At 24.5% G+C, this 25,410-nt stretch overlaps 1 protein-coding gene across 1 annotated transcript in view; it reads right to left on the reverse strand.

The window, feature by feature from the left end:
* Nucleotides 1-15,481, reverse strand: part of LOC145835223 (dynein axonemal heavy chain 6-like) — a 60,227-nt gene extending 44,746 nt beyond the window's left edge. Inside the window, exons 1-16 of the mRNA XM_082942784.1 lie at nt 15,382-15,481; nt 14,966-15,079; nt 14,635-14,798; nt 13,395-13,496; nt 12,379-12,572; nt 11,873-12,070; nt 11,429-11,573; nt 10,376-10,572; nt 10,016-10,130; nt 5,388-5,488; nt 3,276-3,405; nt 2,781-2,853; nt 2,452-2,572; nt 1,965-2,139; nt 1,509-1,636; nt 272-416 (exon numbers count right to left, since the gene is read on the reverse strand). Coding sequence (XP_082798910.1) covers nt 272-416; nt 1,509-1,636; nt 1,965-2,139; nt 2,452-2,572; nt 2,781-2,853; nt 3,276-3,405; nt 5,388-5,488; nt 10,016-10,130; nt 10,376-10,572; nt 11,429-11,573; nt 11,873-12,070; nt 12,379-12,572; nt 13,395-13,496; nt 14,635-14,798; nt 14,966-15,053 — 2,076 coding nt within the window. The 5' untranslated portion in view covers nt 15,054-15,079; nt 15,382-15,481. The remainder of the gene's footprint in view (nt 1-271; nt 417-1,508; nt 1,637-1,964; nt 2,140-2,451; nt 2,573-2,780; nt 2,854-3,275; nt 3,406-5,387; nt 5,489-10,015; nt 10,131-10,375; nt 10,573-11,428; nt 11,574-11,872; nt 12,071-12,378; nt 12,573-13,394; nt 13,497-14,634; nt 14,799-14,965; nt 15,080-15,381) is intronic.
* Nucleotides 15,482-25,410: the final 9,929 nt, after the last annotated feature.

The following is a 25,410-nucleotide window of genomic DNA, read 5'->3' on the forward strand; positions in this document are numbered from 1 at the left end:
GAATTATTAAATTAGAATTTGATTTTAGTATACACTGTAAAAGTATAACTATTGCTTAGAACTAAAATGTCGCTAGTTTTACTTATAGTTTTAAAATTTTTATACTAGCTGTCTTTTTACTAGCCAATGCTTTGTAAAAATTCATAATGAAATTTGAAATAGTTTTAAACATTGGTTTTAAAATTTTTAAAACAGTTCACAAACTAAATGTTCTTGTAAAAAAAAGGAATTGGTAATATGCAAGTTTTATAAACAACAATAAAATTAATACTTTTAAGCATTTGAGAGGGTTAGGAACAAGTTTGCCTTTCATTTTATCTCCATCAACCAGCAGTAAACCTAGGTTTCGCTTTGGTGTGATACTCTGCGCTGATTCGTGCTGATAGGTAAATCGCGACAGTTTTTCTTCAAACCATCTAAAATAAAATCGTTTATACTTTGCTAGGTTTGTTTTTGCTTAATAAGTTTGTAACTTTGAAATAAATATACAATTTTTTCTATCGATATTTTGGAGCTACGGACTTTGGTTAAGCAACTATGCCTTTCAAGCCATACTAAACTTTAATATCATTAATTAATTTTTTTTGTAAATGAAAGCAACTTATGCATTTATACACTAATTATAAAAACATTTTATTAGTAATTTGTCTGTTTATCTGTGTTTGGCTCTTTACCACAAATTGATGTAAGGATAATTGAGCACTTTCTTTGTAATCTAATACAGCAAATATATCAGACAACATTGTTATAAAAAGCATTATATTTTCAACAGCTTTGCTAATTTCAAAACTGTAGTTACTTTTTATTCTACTTGAATAAGCTTTATTCTAGTTTGAGGAGCTGTATTTCAGTGAAATGGCATAACTTAATAAATTTTAACAAAAATCAGTGTACTGTTATTTATCTGATAACAAAAGTTTGATAGATGTAACCTATCTGCCTATATTCAAGTAATGTTATTTTTTAGACCATATACTAAATCAATTTATATCAGTAATAAGCTAAAGTATTTGAAAAATAAATATTTTGTTTTATTTATTGTCAATCTATTCTTTTGCCGAGGTTTTTTTTTATGTACTTTTACATGGCTAGATTCAAAATGTTTGAGCAGATGTACTGTTGAACTGAAAATTGAAGCACTGAGAAAAATCAAAAAAGTTTCTCACGTAAAACACTTTTGTATAAATTTTCAAACACTATAAAATGTTTTCATTTTAACCTTTTATTCAATTTATTTGTTGTTAGAGAATAATTTTAGATTATAATTTAAAACTTATATAATACTTTCGTAATTCAAAATTGTATCTAAATATAGTGTTACTATAAGATTTAATAATTATTAATTTTATAGAATACTTTAAGCAAAGGATTAAGGTCAAATAAAATAAAATAAGTAAATAATTGTGAGAATTGAGGTACAACAGGGAAAATTAATCATAGTTCAGACTGCATAGAAAAAATAAACCGCTTTTAATGGTAAATGGATTATATAGAAGTCCAAAACTTACTCTATATCTAATTCTTCGTGATTAATTGAATTAATATCAATCGCTTCATTTTCAACAAAAAACTCATGAAAGCTGATAAGCGTTGCGACATAACAATCAGCTGATTTAAAAGCGCTTTCCAAGGAGTTCTAACAACATATCAAAATATTTTAGCCATAAATAATAACTTTAGTGTGTTTAAAAATAAAAGTGGAGTTTATAAGTGGTGTATATTAATTTCATAATTTAAACAGTTTTATTTAAAACTAAGTTAAAACGCTTAATTTAAAAGACAATTTCTTTACATGTGAAAGACTCAAAATACTTATAAAAAGGCTCTAAACTAAACACTTATTTAAATTTATAACAAAAAAACAACAAAAATAAAGTTATGCATAATAAAAAATAATATAGTTCGTTTACTAAAAAAAATATTTTTCTTTATTAATATTTTAGAATGTTTCGTTTTCTACGAACTTGAACACCAGAAATAAATGAATGAAGCTGTTTATCATCGTCAAACATAGCAGATAATTTAGGACCGTCACCACAAGTTTTCTCCTCAAACTTTCCATTAATGTTGGGCGTTGTGAAGGCGTTAAAGTAGTCATCAACTACTAAACTACCAACACTCAACACTGTATCTTGGAGTCTACATTAAGTTGTTAACATATTTAAAAATATCAATCTTAAAATGATCTTTGTTTCATTTACAGGCATAAAACTTTATTAAACTTCAAAGTTTAAACCTAATTATAAAATATTAATCTATAATAACTCTTTAACGCTTCTTCACAGATCGTATTGAAAAAAAAAAACTTTTAAAGATTCAAATTCTTAATAGTATGAACTTTGCTTTATTCAGAAGTTTTAGGTACTTATAACTTGATAACATATATAAGATAAATTTATAATTAAAAAAAATAAAATCGCTTTATTACACAGCTACTAAATATTTTTTTACTTGTTGAGTGTATCTGAAACTTGTAACTGAAAGCTCTCAATACTAGGATTAAATTTAAATCCGTCTGATTGTATGTCTAACTCCGTAATGAAGAGAGGCTTACAATTCATGCGTTCTTCTTCTAAAAATTATGAACTATTTTTAACCTAAGCTTTATACTTCTATTTATAATTTAATAATTTTTCAATAACTGCTAATTATTTTTTAACAAATACAGCAGAATACAAAACACCAAAATATTTTTTTAGTAATGGAAGTATCTAATAACATAATTTAATTAACTCTTAACTAAAACTAGTTAGTTTTGCACGTAATTTCAATAGTGTAACCTTCAGACACAGTTAAATTTTCTTTCTTTATTTCTTCTACTCCATTTTCAGTATTCTGAAGATTCGATTCTATCTAAAAAAAATAAATAATCTAAAGATAGTTTTTAATAGTACAAAAATTATACCAAATGAATCACTTATATAGTGATTACAATGTAGTTTTAATGCACTTTAAGAAAATTAAGAAACATTTTGTTGATATTTACAAATCTTAAACGTTAGTAAGTACAAATAAAGTCTATGATAGATGAATAATAAACAATAAAATTTGACAAAGTATTTTAATCAAATAAAATGAACATAATAATAACTTTATTAAGTATATGTTGCCATAAGTTATTTAAAAAAATCAGGTAAAACTTATTTTATTTAAGATTATTAGTTGTTCTAGACTTAAATATATATTAAACACTTTAAACTAAATACATTTAGCTACGGTAAAAACAAAGAAACAAAACAGATGATATAGTCTATACTTTTATAAAGTTATCTTACTTGTCTCCATGCTTTAATTTCTTCATCAGTTGGAGCTATTTTAACTAAGCTACTTATATTTTCTAAAACTTTAAAAGTAGAACTTTTTGCCAACGCATGCATGGTTGTAGAAATTAAGTAGTCTGCTAATCTACAAAAAAAGTATTATTCAAATTTCACTCATTTTAATTCACATTTGTTTAAATTTTAACTTTAATACATTAATTTTGTTAAGGTCAGTTTTTATAACCGTTATAAACTAGAGCAAAAAAGAACTTAACAAAACTGTAAGCACTGCTTGATTGTTTTCGAAATAGACTTAGAAAAAATAGTTATACTGTTGCGGATTAAGATTGACGCTAACCGAAGCTTCTACTTATACACTATTATTGGCCTGATTTATAACGCAACGTGCGCTCTAACTTGTATAATAGAAGTCCCCAAGATAACGCTTAAATTATAATTGACTTAAATAAACTAATATGAATTACTTACCATTTACTAAAGGTTTAATAAATCAGTTACTTATACTAATTAAAACTGAGTTCGAATCTGTGATCATGATTATATTTACAATGAATTTGCGAAACGAAAAGATGATAAAATACTGCACAACATTACACTAATAAACCAAATTATCAATTCTTTTAAAAGACGACAATCTCGAATAAAAGAAACTAAACACTAAATGTTTAAACCAAACTCAAAAAGTATTCTAAAATGAAATCAATTCGACAACAAGATTGAAACCATTAAAACTTAAGTGCAGCGAAAAGCTGCACTGAGTTCAGACCGCTGCAATGCAGTAGAAACTAAAAGAACTCTAAATTACTCGAGACTGTTGAATTTATACTCGCTTGAGAAAAAAGAAGAAAGTATAAAAAAGAGACAATTACCGCGTAAGCGGTACAAGATTAAACGCCGAGCGCAGCGAGAGATGCGCGTGCTTTTCGATATTGCATTAGTCAAGATTATTACGCAAAATTCTAAAATTTCAGACTGACAGGCTTCAATTTAGATTGCTTTAGACTGACATTTTCTTGAACCTTTGTTGGTCCACGCCCAGTTAAGGTCAGAGTTAACTGTTGCCTTGCAAATAATGCAATCGCCCCCTTTCAAATTATAATTGCACCTACCAGCGCAATTAAACTGACTTTGAGCTTGAGGTAACTCGAGTCCCCATATATTTGAAAAGGCATATTTTCGTTTTTTTAACTTCTCAACTTTAAAGCGGAAGAATCAGGCAATACAGCTGGACCCTCTTTGTAAAACCAAATTCTTTTTACCCAAAAAATATTTTTCAACCTGTCCAGTAAAAAATTCCTAGTAACTCGCATAATTCTGCACCCATAAAACATCCCTGCGCTACATAAAAAAGAGTTACTGTTGTTTGATTTCTTTCTGCACCACAGATTTCCTTGTTGGCAGAGTACTGACTTTCAAGTTCTTCATTAGACTTAAGTCTTCAGCAGGTACTTTAGTATAACTATCAGCGAAGTTTAGTCATTCTAAAACCAATTCTTCGCTAATAAAAGGATAAAAACAGAACACATCAAACTAATAAACCTAACTAATAATTCTTAATAATTATTAGTTTGGTTTATCAGTTTGGAAAAATGAACGTACGGTTATAACTGAATAGTTCCAAACTAATTTAGTGTTGGTCTATTGCATTTGTAAATATTTTTAACACATAGCTAATATTGTTAAAGAGTATGAAAATGCAATGATAAAACTTAAAATGATAGTGATTTAGATTTTTAAAAGCTAAACACTTAAGTAGTAGTTAAAAATAATTCTATTTACAAAAAACTTAAAGAAAGGGAACAAAAAACACCTTAAGAAACCGTTTTACTTTTTTTATTACTTTGTTGCATCGAAGTGTTTGTAATTATTATTATTGTTGAGTATTCTGTACCGAAACAGTCTATCTTAAGCACGATACTCATAGTTTAGTTCGGAGATATATGTTAGAGGGCATATGATTATATTATTGCGATTTGTGTTAAATTTAAAACAAATTTTTAATTTATCACCAAATTTCGAAAAGAACTCAAAAGTTTTAAAACTTATTGTGATTGACCAGTTATTATATTTTTAGATTTAAAATAATTTTAGCTATTTTTAACAAACTTGATAAAGCCAGTAAGTCTTTTGCAATGAGCTCTTTTATTAGCTTGTTCAGTGTATGTCATTTTTTCAGGTCCATCTCCTAACATATCTTCTATCTGAGACTAAAAATTAAACATAGTCATTAATTATAAGTAAGAAATCTTTAAAATTATTTTATGAAAAATTTTCAAAGCATTTTAACAGAAAATATGTTTATTAATAAAACATTAAAAAACTAAGCACTTATGCCAAATATCAAATACTTTCTTACTTTTGTTATTTACTTAATTTTTAGATTATTTAATAAACGTTAAAGTTTAGACTCAAAAAGTTTAAAAACTATTGGTCAAAATCTGTAGGAGAAGATAGAATTTTTATAATATTGTTTATTTTTGCTGTTTAGATTGCTTGTTTCATAAGATATCTGTTTAAGTGTCTTACTTCGATTAGTTATATCTGAAAAGTTAGCTTAAACTTAAAATTGATAAAAAAATAAGTTGTAAACATTCTGCGTTGCTTAAAAATATCGATACAATTTTTTTATCATTAACTGGTTACAATTTTAATTGTGTAAATTCTGTGTCAAACTCAGGAGGCGTTGGTGTGTATGTCAAAAATTCAGTAATGTATTCAATCAGGAAAGGCTTAAATTTTATATGTGTTAGTTTTGAATCTATATGGTTAGAAATATCAGTAGGAGTTAAAAGTAAAAACAATAAAAATATTTTAGTAGGATTAATATACCGTCACCCTAGTGCTTCGATTCCTGAATTCAGTAAAAAAAATTCAGATTTCTTCTTAGCAAAATATAAATAATTATAAAAATATTTGTATACTAGGAGACATTAATATTAACTATTTAAATGATAAAGCTATATCAGAGAAAAATTACTTAAATTATATAAATGGATTTGGTCTTACAAATATCATCAAAGTCCCAACTAGAATTAATAATTCTGGGGGTACATTGATAGATCATTTTTATTGCTCAACACCAGAAAAAGTTATTCAGTGCCAAGTGCTTATGTCGGATATATCAGACAACTTTCCTTTGTTTATAAAAACTTAAAAATTGCAACCTAATGAAAAATGATTTCAAAAATAAAAACCAATACTTTCAAGACTTCTAAAAAATCAATACCAAAAAACTTTTAGCAGATGCTTCACTGATTTTTAGCATACATGAAACTAACAATTTAATTCAATCTGAAAGTTCTATTGATACAAAGTTTAATAACTTAATAGGAAAAATTAAAGAAATAACATTCAAAAATGTTCCAAATAAAAAATTATCTAAAGCTAAACTAAAATTGAAATCAAAACCTTGGATAACTAAAGCAACATTAAATCCATAAAACAAAAAAAATAGATTATACAAAAGTATCTGCAAAAATAATTTTAATAATCCAATTAAAGTTCAAGAATACAAAAAACACAGAAACAAGCTTACAAAAATTAAAACAATATCAAAAAAGGCATACTATGAAAACATGCTTAAAATCTCTGAAATCAATACATCCAAAATTCGGAGAATAATAAATAGTATAACCAATAGGAAAAAACAAGAAAACCAATTTCCACACCAGCTAGATATAAATAAAAATTCTTATAACAAACCAGTTGAAATAGTTGATATACTAAATAGACATTTTGCAAATATTGGCTTACAGACCTGTACAAAAAAAAGGGATACTCTGAACTCAGGTAATAAAATAAAAAATGTTAGTAACAGTTTCTTTTGGTTAGATGTAACAGAATTAGAAATATTTAACATTATAAAAAACTTAGACTCAAACAAGGCCATGATAATATATCAGTTAAAATTCTTAAAAAAATTAATAGTCCTACCTCTAAAGTTTTAAGTGAATTGATTAATCAAGCATATTATGAAAGTAAATATCCAAATAGTTTAAAATTAGCAAAAGTAATTCCAATATTCAAATCAGGATCAAAAAACTTACCAGGCAACTATAGACCAGTCTCAATTTTATCTAACTTAAATAAAATAACTGAAAAAGTAATATACAATCGTTTATATAGTTTTTTTTACTAAAAACAATGTTTTAAACTATTCACAATTTGGTTTTCGAGAATACCATTCTACTACCATGGCTTTGTCTGAATTTGTAGAAGGTGTTCTGAACAGGTTTGATAAGGGAGAAGCAGTATGTGCTGTGTTACTTGATTTAAGTAAAGCATTTGACAGTGTTGATAGAAGGATTTTGCTAAACAAATTAGAATGTTATGGTGTAAGAGGGAAAATGCAATCGTTAATTAAATCTTACTTGACTGAAAGGGAACAGTATGTTAATTTCTGTGGGTATGAATCAACACGTAAAAAATTGATGTAGGAGTTCCACAAGGTCCTAGGACTTCTTTTATTTCTCATACACATAAATGACTTACAAAACAATACATACTTAAAAGTAATAAATTTTGCAGACGATACCTTACTGTATAAAACATTTAATAAAAACACATATTTACAAGACAGTGACAACCTTAATTTTGAACTTCAAAAAGTCTCAAGTTGGCTTGAAGAAAATAAACTTAGATTAAATATAGGTAAAACTAAAAGCATTCTATTTCACCCACTTAAAACAACTTTTTGGAAAAGTATAAGACTTTGTGTCAAAATAGGTAAAACAATAGTAAAAATGGAAAAAAGTTATAAGTACTTAGGAGTAATAATAGATAATAATTTAAGTTGGGCGGAACATATTGAAATGGTAAAAGGTAAATTATTAAGGGCAATTGGTGTTATTTATAATACAAGGTACTTTTTAAATGAATTATCTCTATACTTAATTTTTATTTCACTTTTTATGAGCCATATAAGGTGTGGTCTGTTAAACTAGGGCAGAACTAATAAAAGAAAAACTAATGAAATCAATGTACTCTTAAATAAAACACTCAGGTGCATTCACTACAAAAAGTACAACGAGAGTGTAAGAAATTTAAAAGTGACAAAAAATGTTAAACTTCGAAAATTTATTTAAATATGAGTTGGGAGTTTTTATGTTCAAATTTGTAAATAATTTTTTACCTGTAAATTTTAAGTGTTACTTTAGAAATATAAATGATGTACATAGCCATTCAACTAGGTGCTCAAAAACTAATATTTTCTTACCAAGATTTAAAAGCGGTAATGGTCATAAGTTACTAGCTTATCAGGGTAGTAAACTTTGGACAGACATACCTATTAAGTTAAAAGACAAAATCCATTTTGGAAGGTTCCAGGTTAAACTAAAAGAATACTTATTAAATGATCAATTAATTCAATAGAGTTTAAATAAGATGAACAGGAACTTTTTTTTAATATAAACAGTAGATTAGTATCCATTTTTCATCTGAGTAGGTATTTTTTTTTTTTTGAGTAGGGGTTTATAAACTGGGTTTCAATAGCATTGGTCCAGTCTAGTTTGTAGAAAGTTGTAATATGTATTTTTTCTGTTTGTAGTTTGTTAGTGTATTAGTAAGTGTAAAGAAAATTATTAGTCTCTAAATATATTTTTGCCAGAAAACAAAGAAAGTTGAAAATTTAAACCATGAGCTAAAACCACTGATAAAACTTTAAACTAGTAACAGGTTGACTTATTTTATGATTTTTAATGTTTTTATCTTATTTATTATTGTTATTTATTTTTTTCTTATTACAAAAAGAAAAAAAAAGAAAACAGGAAAAACAAACATGTTTCTTGTGGTTCTTTACTTTATTATTTTGGTATAGTTAAACTCACATATTTAGACATTTATTCAAGTTTAAAAAAAAAGATAGTTTTAATTAAAATAATATATTTATTTTATACTTTTTATTTAGTGTAAGCAATTTTTTTTATGGATACAGCTTTATCTTACTTTTTATTAATATTGCAGCTTTATTTTATTTATTTTTTATTTTTTCAATATAATAGCTTTATTTTACTGTTACTTATTTTTTTGATAAGTTAAAATAGGTTGGTAGTAGAGTCGAAATTCTTAAACACACATAAAAAAAAAATTAAAAAAAAATTCAAATATTTTTATATTTTAATTTTTTCTCTTTTTTTAAATCATATAAAAGGTTAACTTATTTGCAAAATTCTGGATGAATTTTAAAATTAAAACTTCAGATAAAAACTTAACCTTTTAACGTAAAGTTAGATATATATTTTATGTGTTTATATTGTGAGATATATGTGTTTATAAAATTTTTTATTTTTTTTTGGAAATTTATTTATTTTATAATTATTATTATTTTTTTTAGAAAAATATTTAATGTTTTAAAGTTTAATTTTTTCATAGAGCTTTTCGTTTTAGAATTTTAAACGTTTCTTTTTTTTTCATTTTTAGCTCATTGTAATTTTGATTAAGTTTGGGTATGCAACTCGATGACCGAGAGGTCTTTTTGCTATCCAGGTCATTGAACCAAAAAATTTTTGAGCAATTTTTTTTTTCATTTTTGTTCAATAAACTAACTAACTAACTTTGAAAATGTGTAACAGGATGACATCAATGTCAATGGCAAAATTTTATTTTCAATACAAACTTGCTGTTAATTAATCAAAATAATTAACGTAGACACAGTATTTTAGATCTAAATGAACCACAGGTACTTTTAACTATGTATTACAAAAACAATTGAGAAACTGAAATATACAAAAAACTACTTGTACAAGAAGAGACGATCCGGCTGTGCCTGGTGGAATTTGCCCTGTGAGTTTATTTTCTTCTAATTCCATAAAATAGTCATCCGGAGTAAAACCAGCTTCCAATAAAGCAGTTCTTTTTTTTAGTCAAATATATAAGTTAAGAAAATGACTTGCACTAAATAATTTACAACAAAAAAAAAGCTTTTTTTATAATGAATTGTTTTCAAGTAAGAAAATATAACTAAATTACTAACTATGCTTTTACTTACAAAACATACTCAAACTAGTAATTTAGCTGTTACAAAAAACATATTTAATTTTATAACTGTAGATGTGCTTTTTTTTTTTGATATGCAACATTTACAATAGAATACTAACCTACAGGCATTTCTTACTATTTCTTTTACAAGTTCTCTGAACTCTTTGAGTCTTGTCTGAACTTGGGCGAGTTGTTCGAATTGGGCTTCAATAAATTGTTGTAAAGTGTAGGTTTTGCCCTTCTCTATTTTCAAAAGCCCCATATCACCTATCCTGTAGCACATTTCCTTTACGTTAAGCAATGCTTCACGGAGTGCCTTAAAGTTTAAAAAAAACTCAAAAGACTTGAATTTTTATAATTTTAAACATTCATTAAATATTTTCTAATTTAGAAAAGTTATAAATAGTAAATAAAAATTGAGAACACCTTTAAAACATTTTGTATACAGATGTAAAACAAAACATTTAAATCATGTGTATAAAAAGATCTTTTTTTGAAACAAACATTTTATTATATAGTTTGTTAGTTTACTTACTATTAGCATACTTATTCTAATCATTTAAATCTAATCATTTCTTATTCTTATCGTTTTAATTTTAATACATTGTGCTTACTTTTGGTTTTTAAATAGTAAAAGAAATTTTTCAATTGCTTATAAAGATCATGATGATTTGATACATAGTTTAAAAATATTAAGAAATAGTTTAGCTCGTTGGTTTTTATCTTATCAAAGCTCAGTTTTCAAGCATTTAAAAATTGAGGTAACTTAGAACAATAAATCAGAGGTCTGCAGGCATTTAGCGGTCGCAGCCCGCACATTTTTTATTTTTGCGGACCCCAGTAGTAGTTTTAGTTACAAAGTGTTTTTTTTTTTACTTTTTAAAATAAATCCTGGGATATCTAGTGTAAGTTTAAAATGTGCTGTCAATTTTACTTGAGCTCTTTTTTTATGCATTTTTTAAAATACCAGAACATCTAATGTATGTTTCAAAAATTTATTAAACAGGCATATTAACATTTTACATTCTTGCAGGCTTAACTATATTTATAACAAAAACATGCTTGCAGACCGCATTTGGCCCACAGTCCTCAGTTTGACAACCCCTCCAATAAATAAAACTGAAACTCAAAGTGTTTATAATAAAAATGTACAAAAGTAAGATTTCACTGACAGGATTTAGTAAAAATAGGTTCTTTTCAAGCGAATGAGCATGTGATCTTATATTGCAATGTTTGACATTTTTTCTCCATACTGCAAATGCTTTCCACATTCGAAACAACTTGAACGTTTTAATCTTCCGTAAAATGCAATAAGAGCTGAAATAGTTTAAACTAAAGTTAAAGGTTACTATTTAAAAGAACTTATTAGATTGCTAAAATAATTATTAAGTATCTTTCTTACAGTTATTTGTAATTTTTTATTATCAGTTGTAATAATGGTAAGGTAAAACTTTTTTCAAGCTTAGAAAAAACTAGTTTAACAAAACAATAAAAATCTAACTTATTATTTATGACATAAAACTCAATATAGATAGTTTATTTGTGTGAGATACCTATTTTTAAATTTTAATTACTTTTTATTTAAGTTTTTACACTAGTAAAATACAAAATTTTACCTATATTCTTGAATCCACATGTTAATCTCTGTGAACTCTTGCTCCCTATCTCGGACCCAAGTAACACCTCTTGCACTGATAGTGTAGTAGTTATTTTGACAAATATCAGAGTATGAAACTACTTTCACATTGTATGGAGAATATTCATTGCTTGTGTGGTGATGTCTTGGTGTAAGATACAGATACCCAAGATTTAAACTAAAATAGTTTAAATTAGAATTAAAATAAATTTCCACACTGTTTTTTTTTTGATTTAAAAGTCAACTTCTAATTTAAAAAAAACTGTACCTTTAAGCCACTTAGGGTAGTTTAAGCCTTATAAAATAAGGGTAATTAAAAAATGAAACTAATTAAACTAAATATGTAAGTAAAACATAAATGACAAACAAAATTTTGTTTAATATTTCTACAGTAATTTACAATTTTATCATGCACTTCTACTAGTATTTTTGTACAAATGCTGTTCTTTGGAAAAACTACTATGTTCTTTAAAACAATTTTCATACTTTGATTTTATAATTTCTACAATATCGTATGGGTCAGTGATAAAAGATTTCAGTACAGTATCCATAGTAGCTTTCTTCAGTTTTTTAACATCATATAAGCGATTTTCATTTTTAGTTTTATTTTCAATTGGCTGCTTACTAATATCTAACAAAATCTTCTCTTTTGAGTTTGATTGTTTCAAAGGTATTTCATTCTTAAAAGTATAGTATTAAAGTTTAAAACAATTAACTCACAGATGAGTATTTATTAAGTTACAGCAAAACTTACAAACATAGTAAACAGTTGTACAACTTTTGTCATAAAAAAATTAAAATATATTAAGATAAAAGTAATACAGCTACTAAACTTTAATACTAACAAAACACAACTTAATAGAAGCATGTTTATAATTTTTTTAATGTCCTGGACAAGACTTAAAAGGTATCCGTGGTGTACAACTCAATAAACAAAAGGTTCTTTGCGCACCAGGTCCTCGGACCAAATATTTTGAGCTTTTTTTTTTATTGTTAAATAAACTACAGAGTTATAGTGAAAATTACATACCAATCAAACATTTTTTTTTACGTAGTCAACATAGTTTATAGAAAAAAATAACTATTGCTCTAAAACTTTAGTCAAATATAGTTTTAGTAAAAACATCTTTTATGACTTTCCGTAATAACCAAATAAATTTAAAAGCCTTAAAACTTTAAAAATACAGAAAACTTCACTAAGCTGAAAAAGATTAATGGTAGCTTATATAAGAGTATACAAAACATGAATAAATTGAAAAATAAGGTTTTCCTTAACCCTAAAAACTACATTAGTTAATGTTTAATAAATAAGGTTGAACGTACAACTAGTTCTAGCTAAAAAATGTGATGAAAGACTCACAAGCTTAAACTTACAGAAAGTATTACCTAAAATATTTTTTTAAGTAAATTTAAAACTGTCAAACAAAACTAATAGAATAATTTAGTCATAAGTTTGATAATTATAACTATAATACACCAAAATTATTGTTTTGTATACTTACAACTTTTTCAGATATCCTACTTTTCTTCAACAACAAAACATCTCTATTTCTTTTCTGAATGTGACTCAACTGGTTTAAAGATTGGTATTTCTGAAGGCTTGGCTGCAATTATATTTCTAAATAATTAAAGAACAAAATATAAAATTACTTCGTAACTAGTATAAGTTAAAAAAAATTAATACAGAATTTAAATATAACTTCTATAAAACTGTAGGAAAACATATATTTTTAAAAAAGTAGCGTTTTCATTGAAATTTGTTTCTTTAATAAAAACCCTATTGTAATCTTCAACTTTGTACTCCATATCTCAAAAACTATTTTGAAATTTACAGCGTAACCAAATGTTTTTGAACATTTCTAAAGGTTTTCTGAATTTCTTCCAGGTTTTAATAAGATAATTTTTAAGCCTATTCTTAGTTTAAAAGTAGAAAACTGTCAAAAACCAAATGGCAACATTGAAAATATACTATAAAGCTACTTAAAATGAATTTTTGAATATTTTTTTATATATAGGATAGATTTTTTGTATTTTGAAATATCATTACTTTACATGGAAAAATAGTTTAAAATACCTGGATTTTTATTTATTTATGTTCAAAATTTAAATTTTTCTTTCAAAGTTTTTTAAATTCAAGGTTTATGCAGTTAGTTTTTGCCTAAAATGTCGAATTCTAGATTTTTCCAGGATTACAGGTATTTTAGCAACCGAAAATTTAACAAACAATAAAATGCAATAGTTGTCAAGTTAAAGTATGCAAAAAAATTTGATAGAAAAATGACTAAAAACGACTTAGGTAAAAAAATAAAAACACTAACATTTACATTGATATAAATAAAACAACTACACATTTTATTTAGATATATAAAAAAATAGCTAAATACCATAAAGAAAACTTACACACATACAGTTTATAATAATAACATAAACTGTATTTAAAAACATCTTGGTTTCAGTTAACAAGCACCTTTGGAAGATCAAACTAAAAAATTGTGAGCTCAAGAGAAAGACTACTGTATAGTAAAAACTTTATTATAACTAAAATGATATTTTGGAAGTATTTTAGAAATATAATTAAATTCAATGAATAAAACTAATAAAGATTTTATTGAAAGTTTATTAAATGTAGACAACCTGAAAAAAATGTATCACATTCCTTCATTACTAAATCAATATTGAAAGATATTCAATTTTTACACCAAAAAGTAAAAACTTTACACAGAATAATAAACTTATGCTAACTAGAGGCTCAAGTCTAATAGGATGTTTTCTTTTTAAGGCTAGCTGTTGATTTTTAGTTACTCTTTTAAAATCAAGAGTAAGAGGATTGTAAACATATTTGGATTGTGAGGCTTTGTGAACTAGTCTTGATTTTAACTCATTGTAATTTACATGGGTATTTATACCTGAAAAATATACACTTAATTTATAATATTATTTACAAACATAAAGACTGTTTTTTATTTCATTAAACTAATTAAAACTTTTAAAAAACTACTACTTGTTTCTTTATATTTAAATTATTATATATTTATGTTATAATATATTTAAATATTTTTAAAATTAAGCAAACTTATAGTAGAAGATTCTTGCACATATTTCTTAGTTTTATTGACAGATTGTGAACTATTTTTTTGATTTGTGTTTAGGTTCCCATTCATTTTACTCAAAATTCAGCTTCATATACCTTTGAAAATGTTTTAAAACACGTAAAGCATTTATAACTTTTAAATTTAAGAAACATGTTTGTTAAACGGTCAGATTTGTCATAAAATTTAACAAAAAAACTAATTGATATATTTTATAGACTATATTTTAGCTAGTTTTTTGTTTAACTTTTCTTTTACTTGAAAAAATGCTAAAACCTCAATATACAAAATATGTATACTGCAGCACCAGTTTGTTTGGATAATTAACTGTGGTTGTAAAGATAAAATAAGTTAGAATAAATAAAAATATAATTTTATCTACTATCAAATAGTGTCTTACTTTGGATAGCAAAAAAACAGTTCTGTGAAAGTTTTGATTTGAAAAACTTTCAATGTGTCCTCCAACTTAAGTTGTCATCAATAAAATTACTCAAATTACCCTGTTAAAAAACAACACTTTTAATCATTAAATTAAATTATGTAATTTCTAAATTGTGTTAAAAATCAAAAACTATGTCATTAAAATGGTTATAAAAAGTAATAATATAAGTTACTATAAAATTTGACAATATATAAAAATCACTCTATCATTAACAAAAAAATCACAATTTTAATGTTTTGTATACCAAAATAAAACTATATCACAGTGTAATAACTTAATAAACTAATATAATGAGTTCAAAACTGTATACCAAATAATTTATAACTATTTAAAGGCTAAGTAGCCTGACTTCTTTAATATTGCTTTAATACTCAATTATAATAAAAACTAAACTAAAAATTATATTTTTTACAAAATTTACAGTTACTCAGTTTCACAGCAAAACAGATTTGGTAACTTAAAATTTGTAATAAATATATTTTTAAAACTTGTTCTTAACATAATCGAGTATAAAATAATCATAAAAAAGTCAATTTCGTATCCTGTGCTATATCTGTTTTAATCATACATTTTAAAAACTATATTACTATAAATTTCTCCTTAAAAGCATCTAGTTGTTATAGCTACTATGAGATTATTAAAACGCAATAGAAAGCTGTTATATAATCCCCTAAGCTAACACAAAACTACTACTTTTAGCTGCATCGGGTGCAAATCTAAGGCGCTTCTTATTTGCTAAAATTTCACTTATTTTTATTTTTAGCTTTAAGTAATAATATTTATTTCAGTCTATTTTTATATATTTAGGTAAAGTGGGTTACGGGTAAGGGTTTAGTTGTTATTAATATCTGCTATATTATCACTTTAGCTCATTTGCATAATGTTAGGCTAAAGACTTACAACTGCAGCCTACCCTAATAAATTTCCAACGACTTACAACTGCAGCCGACCCCTTATAACTTGTTCAAAAAAAGTATTTATCAACATTTGAAACAGACTAGTTTTAAGATATATTGTTTATTGAACGAAAAAAAAGGCGCTTAAATATTTGATCTTAGGACCTGGTGTACGAAAAAACCTTTCGGTTATCGAGTCATACACCAGGATACAGTTTAAAGTCATGTCCAGGACATAGATAGTTTAACATTAAGAGATAGTGTAACATTTAAAGAAGAAGTGCGTTTACACCTGTTTTGTGGAGTCTGTGGCCTCTGTGCTACCCCTAAAAATATAAAAAATATTTTTCAACAAAAACGTTGAACAATAAAAATTTTACTTATTTTAATAGGTTTGCTAGTGTTTTCTATCTTAAATTTAAGCTTATAAGAACATGAACAAATGTCCTAACAACATGTAAACATAAAGGAGCTGTATTCTTTTGCAGTTGTGCACTTAGAAGCAGCTGATAGTAAAAAAGAAAGAAATCATAATAAATTTTTAAATTTTGAGAGATTTTTGTAAAAGGAAGCTAATAGAAGTGTTTAAATGAAAATATAAGAATTATTAAAAAATAAAAATTTAACATTTTCATTGAACTATACTTCGCACTTTTACTCAAAAATACACATTTATATAAGTAAAACCGCACCTATATACTTGTATAAAAATATTCATTTTATTTAAAAGATATTCAAATTTGGGTCATGTTAAAGCATGATGATTAGTGATGTACCGGACTATCTATCCGGGTCCGAGTCCGGCCGGATATTGCCATTTTTGTCTGATATCCGGATCCGGCCGGACTCTAATTTGAAAAAAAAGTCCGGATCCGGTTCCGGCCGGATTCTAATTTGAAAAAAAAAGTCCGGATCCGGTTCCGACCGGATTCTAACAGAGATCCGTCCGGACCCGGATCAAGTTAGTAAAAAAGAGCATACTGAAAAGTATTTTTTCAAAAACAAACCCTGTGTAAATTAATAAGAGTCATTTTCATCAGTTAGAATTAAACACCTACCGTGATTGGATCATTTTGTACACGTGACTAATTTACATTTGCTTACATTTAAACAATGAAATAAACATTTCAGAAATGTAAATATTTACATATGTTGTAAAATTGAAAACTTTGGAATGAATACTTGCATTATTTGTTGTTTAAAGTTGAGCTCAAAGAATATTTAGAGTTAATACGGTTGAATTTGTGAATCTGTACGAGCCAATGAGAATCATATGACGAAATATTTCAAACTAAATACTGATGCAACAAAACATCAGAACATGACAGGCAGTTTATATGTAAGCAGTTAGTTAGTTTGGTGTGCAGCTTGAAGCAACAAAATATCTTGAACTTTTTTGTGAATGCTTATTGTAAGTAGTGTTTTGTTTTAAAAGTGAATATTTCAACTGGTGTTTAATTGTTTAAATATTTAAGCCAGGTTTATAGTTTAATAGTTTATTAAAAGTTTAACTGTTTCTTCTTTACGAAAAGTTTTACTTAATTTTTAGTTTATTGTTTTAAGTCTTTTGATATAGATTTAAATAGCTTCAAGTTTTTAAAGTGTTACCAAAGTAATTAATAATTTTATATATGCTAGTATTTCTTGTTGTGTTTTATAAAAAAGATTCATCACTCAAAACTGTCGTGTCTGATCATAGAAAGTAGTCTCAGTTAGAATTTAGTATTTGTTAGATATTAATTAAATAAGGTAGGATTTAATATGATGGGTAGTACTAATAAGTTAAGTGTACCACAATCAGTCAACAACTTTACTACCAAATTGTCAACCTTTGCTAGCTGTTCTACTGATTATTAAAATAAAGTAATTTTTTCAGGTTTTAAAAACCTTATTCTGACTCAGGCTTGTTTATACTCACTATAGCTAGTTTTATTGACTTAAACAGTCGCAACCCTGCTAGTTTAAAAATTTTTGGGAATTTTAGAAAATCTTCGACTGCCTCAGGCTAGTTTAGTTTTTTATAAAAACTCAGGCTAGTTTTCTTTTAAATTTTGAATGAGTTTGAGCTGATCCGGTTTTCAATATTTGGTATTTTCTATTGTATTTTATTCAATAACTTGATTTCAGATTTTTAATTGTAAATAACAACTAAATTTGTAAACCTTTTGGCTAGCTGTTCTACTTATTATTAGATTAAAGTTCTTTTTTTTCAGTTTTTAAAAACCTCATTCTGACTCAGGCTAGTTTATACTATTGATGTAGCGGACTCACTATCCGGGTCCGGCCGGATATTGCCATTTTTGTCTGATATCCGGATCCGGCCGGATTCTAATTTGAAAAAAAAGTCCGGATCCGGTTCCGGCCGGATTCTAATTTGAAAAAAAAGTCCGGGTCCGGTTCCGGCCGGATTCTAACTTGAAAAGAAAGTCCGGATCCGGGTCCGGTACATCACTAATGATGATACCTTTTTGATTTTTTTTTTTTTAGTTTTTCAAATTTTGATTTTAACCATGTCATTTCCACTACTCCATATCAAAACCAAAACAATAAAGTTATAAATTATTAATAAATTGATTAATAGCTTAAAATTATTTATATTCATTTATCTCCCGAAGATACTTGAGCAATACTAATGCTTGAAAAAGTAAACTTTTAGTTGTGATGTTTCAATTTTCAAAAGTTAAATTAAAATATTTAAAACTAAGTGATTATATTTTTTAAACTAAATTCAAAATTAATTGTTTTATTTACTAAAATATTAATAGATTTCTAGTTCCTGTTTTAAACAAGATCTTATTTTTTAAATTTTCATTGAATAATTTCAGTGAAAAAAGCTCTTTTTTTCGAATAAAAACTTTTTATTTAATATCTAATAAATATTAAAAGCTGTTACAAAATTAAATTAAACAAAATCTTAGTTAACTTACTTTACTCTATTATTAAAAAAAAAAATTTTTATATTAAAAAGTACATAAGAGAAAAAATTTATAAAACTGCTATTTAAAGTCTGGTAACATTTTTTTAAATAGGAATTTCTTTATATAGTCTAACAAATACAATAGTTATGATTTTTAACTACATAAAAATATAAAACCTATAAAATTTACAAAAGAAATATTTATACAAAGTTGCATTCATTTCCAGTTAAAAACGATTTAGACTTACTGTGTATTTACTTATATCACAATAAAAAAAAGTTGCTTAAACATTTGAGTAGAAACTTATGTGAACTTTTCGCAAATTATAAGAAAATCTACTAAATAAACCTCTGTGTTATTTAAGAAAGAAATTGCGCTACCCGAGTTAAAAAAGCCTTGCTAAGCCCCTACAATATACCCTGAGAACAGTTGAAAATGTATATAAAAAAATTTAGTTGCTAAGTTTTCGTACGCTTCTTAATTAAGTGAAAGGTGCGAATGTAGGATTTAAAATGAAACCTTTTTTTGTTGTTTTTTTCTTTATGTTTATTAATAAAATAAATCAGTACTTTTAAGCTTGTATCTATTTGTACAAAATTTATTAAAACATTTTTAAGGCACTTTTTTATTAACAAATATTTTATCAAAAATTATTTAACGAGATTTTACTTTAGATATTATACTGTTTAGTTAATAAGTAAAATGGACTTTATATAGTTTTAAAAAAGTATCTATTTTACTCTGTTAAAGTTTTGATAATAACTAAAAGTTAGATTAGTATAATCATACTAACTGTACAAAATATAGATTTGGTCGTTTGCTAACAAAAGATCTTAGTAAAAAAAGTTAACTGGAATATTAATAAAAACAAATTATTCAGTAATCTTCCTTTTTTGTACCAACATATGTTTCTGTGTGTTAAGGAGTCAACACACTTCAACTGGGTTCTGTAAAAAATATAATTACTGTAATGAAAGAATATAAGCATAGAATAAAGTAGGTGTATACTTGTTTTCATTAAAATTAAAATAAAATAGTTTCTACAGATTTTTACAGGTTAATAGTTAATAATAGGTAAAATACTTAATATTAAATCCGACTGTTATAAAACTATATAATATTTGTAGTTATTAAGTCTAAATTAAGTAAAGTAAAGTAAAATACACAATAAATCATAATATAAACAAACCACTTACTATAATGGAAAGAATAACTGATACAAATTTATTTTACCGTTGCCAATGATTGAACAAAATACATCCAATAATTACGTCACAATATATATGAACATTAACACAGCTATTTATTTTGTGTTGTAAAGTGAGTTAATTTTGTCTTTATGTTTGGGAAAGCAATAAAGCGCTTAAATATGAAAAGTAATACATAATCTATTTTGAATAAAAATGAAACAACAACCATAAGTTAGTGGATGAATAGAATTTAACAACGGTAAAGACAATAAAAGTCACAGGAACTTGATATAACGTGTCTTTTATATATTAAATGTTTGTAATGATTAAATGTAAAATTATTATTATTATTATTACTATTATTATTATTATATTATTATTGTTATTAATGTTATTATTATTATTATTATTATTATTATTATTATTATTATTATTATCATTATTATTATTATTATTATTATTATTATTATTATTGTTATTATTATTTTTATTATTATTATTATTATTATTATTATTATTATTATTATTATTATTATTATTATTATTATTATTATTATTAATATTATTATTATTATTATTATTATTATTGTTATTATTATTTTTATTATTATTATTATTATTATTATTATTATTATTATTATTATTATTATTATTATTATTTATTATTATTATTATTATTATTATTATTATTATTATTATTATTATTATTATTATTATTATTATTATTATTATTATTATTATTATTATTATTATTATTATTATTATTAACATTATTATTATTATTATTATTATTATTATTATTATTATTATTATTATTATTATTATTATTATTATTATTATTATTATTATTATTATTATTATTATTATTATTATTATTATTATTATTATATATACCATTATTATTATTGTTATTATTATTATTATCATTATTATTATCATTATCATTATTATTGTTATTATTATTATAATAATTATTATTATTACTATTATTATTATTATTATTATTATTATTATTATTATTATTATTATTATTATTATTATTATTATTATTATTATTATTATTATTATTATTATTATTATTATTATTATTATTATTATTATTATTATTATATATACCATTATTATTATTGTTATTATTATTATTATCATTATTATTATTATCATTATCATTATTATTGTTATTATTATTATAATAATTATTATTATTACTATTATTATTATTATTATTATTATTATTATTATTATTATTATTATTATTATTATTATTATTATTATTATTATTATTATTATTATTATTATTATTATTATTATTATTATTATTATTATTATTATTATTATTATTATTATTATTATTATTATTATTATTATTATCATTATTATTATTATTATTATTATTATTATTATTATTATTATTATTATTATTATTATTATTATTATTATTATTATTATTATTATTATTATTATTATTATTATTATTATTATTAATGATGCTGTTATTACTTTTATTATTATCATTACTATGTTAATTATCGTTATTACCAATAAAAATATCTTTATTATTGTTATGATTAGTATTATTGTTTATTTTCACGTATGATAAGTTACATTTAAAACCTTTTTTTTTAATACATTTTCATATGGAACTTTTATTTCGAAAATATTTCTGCACTGGATGACAATGAGCTTAAGCGTTTCTGGGTCATTATTGGGATAGCTTTTTTTATATGTCGGGGATGGTCAGAATTTGAATTGATAAAGTTAATTAAACAAATTGGTTTTCGGTATTGGGGAAAAGTACCATCAGGTAGGTTGTAAGTGACATCTAAAAAATCAGTCACTTGATTACCCAGATCTAACGTAATTTTTAAACCTATATCTGGCTTTACCTTAAACTTGTTTCCTTGTTCTTTCGTATACGACAGGTTTTGCTAGATCTATCACACCTAACCAATCGTCTCTATACAAACCACAGTTACTGGAAACATTTCTCAGTTTACTGAGGATATATAATCCGACAAGGTCACAAATCTCTGCACCATGGAAGCTTCCCATAGGTACATCGAAAAAATTGTCGTTATTTTTCTTTTTCCAAACATTGTTGTCTGAGAAAAGTAAGGAATCGCATGCATGTAGAATAATTTCTTTATCAGAATCGGCGAATTTTTAATAAATAGAAGCATAATTTAAAGAATTTAAAAGGTGTTGTTCGGTGATAGAAGGATAGAATTCAACTATATCAAAACTGACAAAACGCCTATTGCTCTTATCATCCAATGACAAAAACCATTTTAACAAGTCACCGGTACTTTTCGAACCGGTTGCGGTTCTTACATCATTAATAATGCTTGCTAAAATAACTTTAGATATTTTACAAATATCTGTTTTACTTGTATTAATTAATCTACATTTATAGTTGCTGGAAAGTTATACTTATGATCTTTTATAGTAATATACGATTTAGAACTATTTAACTTACGGTTACGTTTACCAGATATATTATTCTTTATTAATATTTCTTGAGCACAAGAGTTTATTCAGTCGGCAGAGATTTTATCACATTTTTTGTAATCTTTTGTATGGGAATTGTTTAATAACTTATAATAAATTTTAGGTCCGATTTTATATAAATTATTTGTTTTGTCTGTAAAAACTATTAATTTGTTAGATTATTTTATAGAATTAATTTGATTGCGTAGATTTCTTGAAAGTTGTTAAACTTGTGTTTAAAGCTAATGCTATTAATCAATTCAAACAATTCCGATTCAAAAGGCAACAATTTAGGGCATACCGGGGCACAATTATTGTTAGTGAATGGTAATCTACCAACTACGAAAAGTTTACTACTATTTAAGCAATCATTAATTCTTGTATTGTTGTTATTAGGCAGTTCATTGTTAATCTTTCTTTACTGCATTAGTAGTTTTTTTAGTTAAACTAATGATTTACTGATTCTACATATTAGGATTTGTCCGAATTCGGGACATTATTTTAAAACAAAGGTAAACATTTCTGTTAAATTAATTTTCAAGCTAAAAGTATAGCTTTTTTACACATCTTTTAAATTAACTTTTCGATTATTAATACGCATTTGTTTTAAATTAAATTTATTCAATAGAAAAAATAAATTCTTAATTTGCCAGATACCTAAAAATTATTAAGTTTAAATTTTACCTTTTTTGGTAAGTAAATAAAAATCAACAAAAACTTTATAATATACCGATATGCCTCTTAAGAAAAAATTAAATATAAAATTTTGCAGGGTTCAAAGAGTGGTGCATATTTTTATGTTATTATAATGATAAAACTAACTGCAAACACTGTATTGTTTAACTATTTAAAACCATCTTTACTATTTTGCCAGAGCAAAAAGACTGATAAACATATTGTATTTACTAATTCAAATTAGACAACAAAATTAACAAGATGTTGGAAAATATAATTTTGTTGTTAGGTAAAATATTTTTTTAATAAAACAAAATTGATAAAAAAGTTGTTTAACTTTTATCATTTATATTCTACTTTATGCTATTTGTTGACTTTTCTGACTATGTGAATGCCATATTTATTCTCTTATAGAAAAAAAATAAAGTTAGTAATTTTTGAGAAAGTAGTATAAGCAGTTTTTACTTTTCTTATTTTTTTTAAATAATCAAAAAAAATTAAAATCTACACTGAGCTGTAATAATTACATAACAAATTGTTATATCAAAATTTAAGGGACTACAATTAAAAAAGTAACTTGAAATTAAATATAAAATTGCACTTGAAGGTCTAAAAATACTTACTAAAATTATGATAGTAAAAACAAAACTATAAGGAAAAAATCATAAAATATAACCATGTTTTAGTAAGTTTTAAAAATTCTTTCAGTCATATCTCAAACAATCATTTAAGTTTAAGATAGATTGATGTTTTCTTTTGATAGTCTTAGAAATAAGAGTACTATTGTTTAAAAAAAATTACTAAAACATACAATTAAGAATAACTCAAAACTATTAGAACTAAATTTGTTGAAATTGAATTTTTTTTTAAGTTGAATTATAACTGTCGTCCTCACAAAACTGTCCTGAAATGATTTAATAATTATAGTTTTGAAACATAAAAATAATCTTATTTTCAAAATAAAAAATTATAAAGTGTTCAATGTTATTAAGATAATCCTGCAAACTAAGTCTAAAAACATTATTTAAGCAAACGTTTATATTGTTATATATTTTTTATTGAACGGCAAAAAAAAAATCGCTTATAATGTTTGGTCCGAGGACCTGGTGTAAGAAGAACCTTAAGATATCGAGTCGTACACCGTTTGGATACCTTTTAACGTTTTGTCCAGGACTGAAATACTTTAAATAACTTTTTCACATGCAAACACAGAAAAAACAAGACTTTAAAAAAATGTTAAACCTTTTAAAATATTTTTGTCTGTGTTTACATGTGAAAATGAACTTGTTTTTACACGTATAAAAAACTAAACTTAAAAAATTCCTTTCTTGTGATAGCATGTAAATGTTTAGTAAAGTGAATAAAAAAACCAAAGTTTTCTACATGTGTATAAAAAACATAACCAACGAGAATTGCTATTATTAGTTTACTCAGCAGAACTTGTAACAAAATGTTTAAGTTTATAAAATTTTCTAAACTATTCAACTTAGTCTTAAAGTGTACTAACTATGACATACAACCATGGTTGCTTTAAACACCCTTAAATTCAGTGTTCAACTAATACAAAAATCGAAACTTTGTATTATAATGTGTATCTTGAATCGGTTAATAAAATTTGTTTTAGGTTTAGTTTAGATTTCAATTAGCTTAAGCTAACTAAAAAGTTTATTAGATGTTTTTATACTTTATTTGTTTATGTTTTATGAGCTCAAACAGCCAGTACAATGTAAAAATAATATTGTAGAAATTGTGTGTCGATTTGTGTTTAAGTGCGTTCCAGTACATATTTTCGTTTTACAAGTGAGTTAGTAATTACTTTGA

Source organism: Thalia democratica, chromosome 4, assembly GCF_965202585.1.
Source record: "Thalia democratica chromosome 4, ktThaDemo2.hap1.1, whole genome shotgun sequence".
Taxonomy (NCBI): Eukaryota; Metazoa; Chordata; class Thaliacea; order Salpida; family Salpidae; genus Thalia; species Thalia democratica.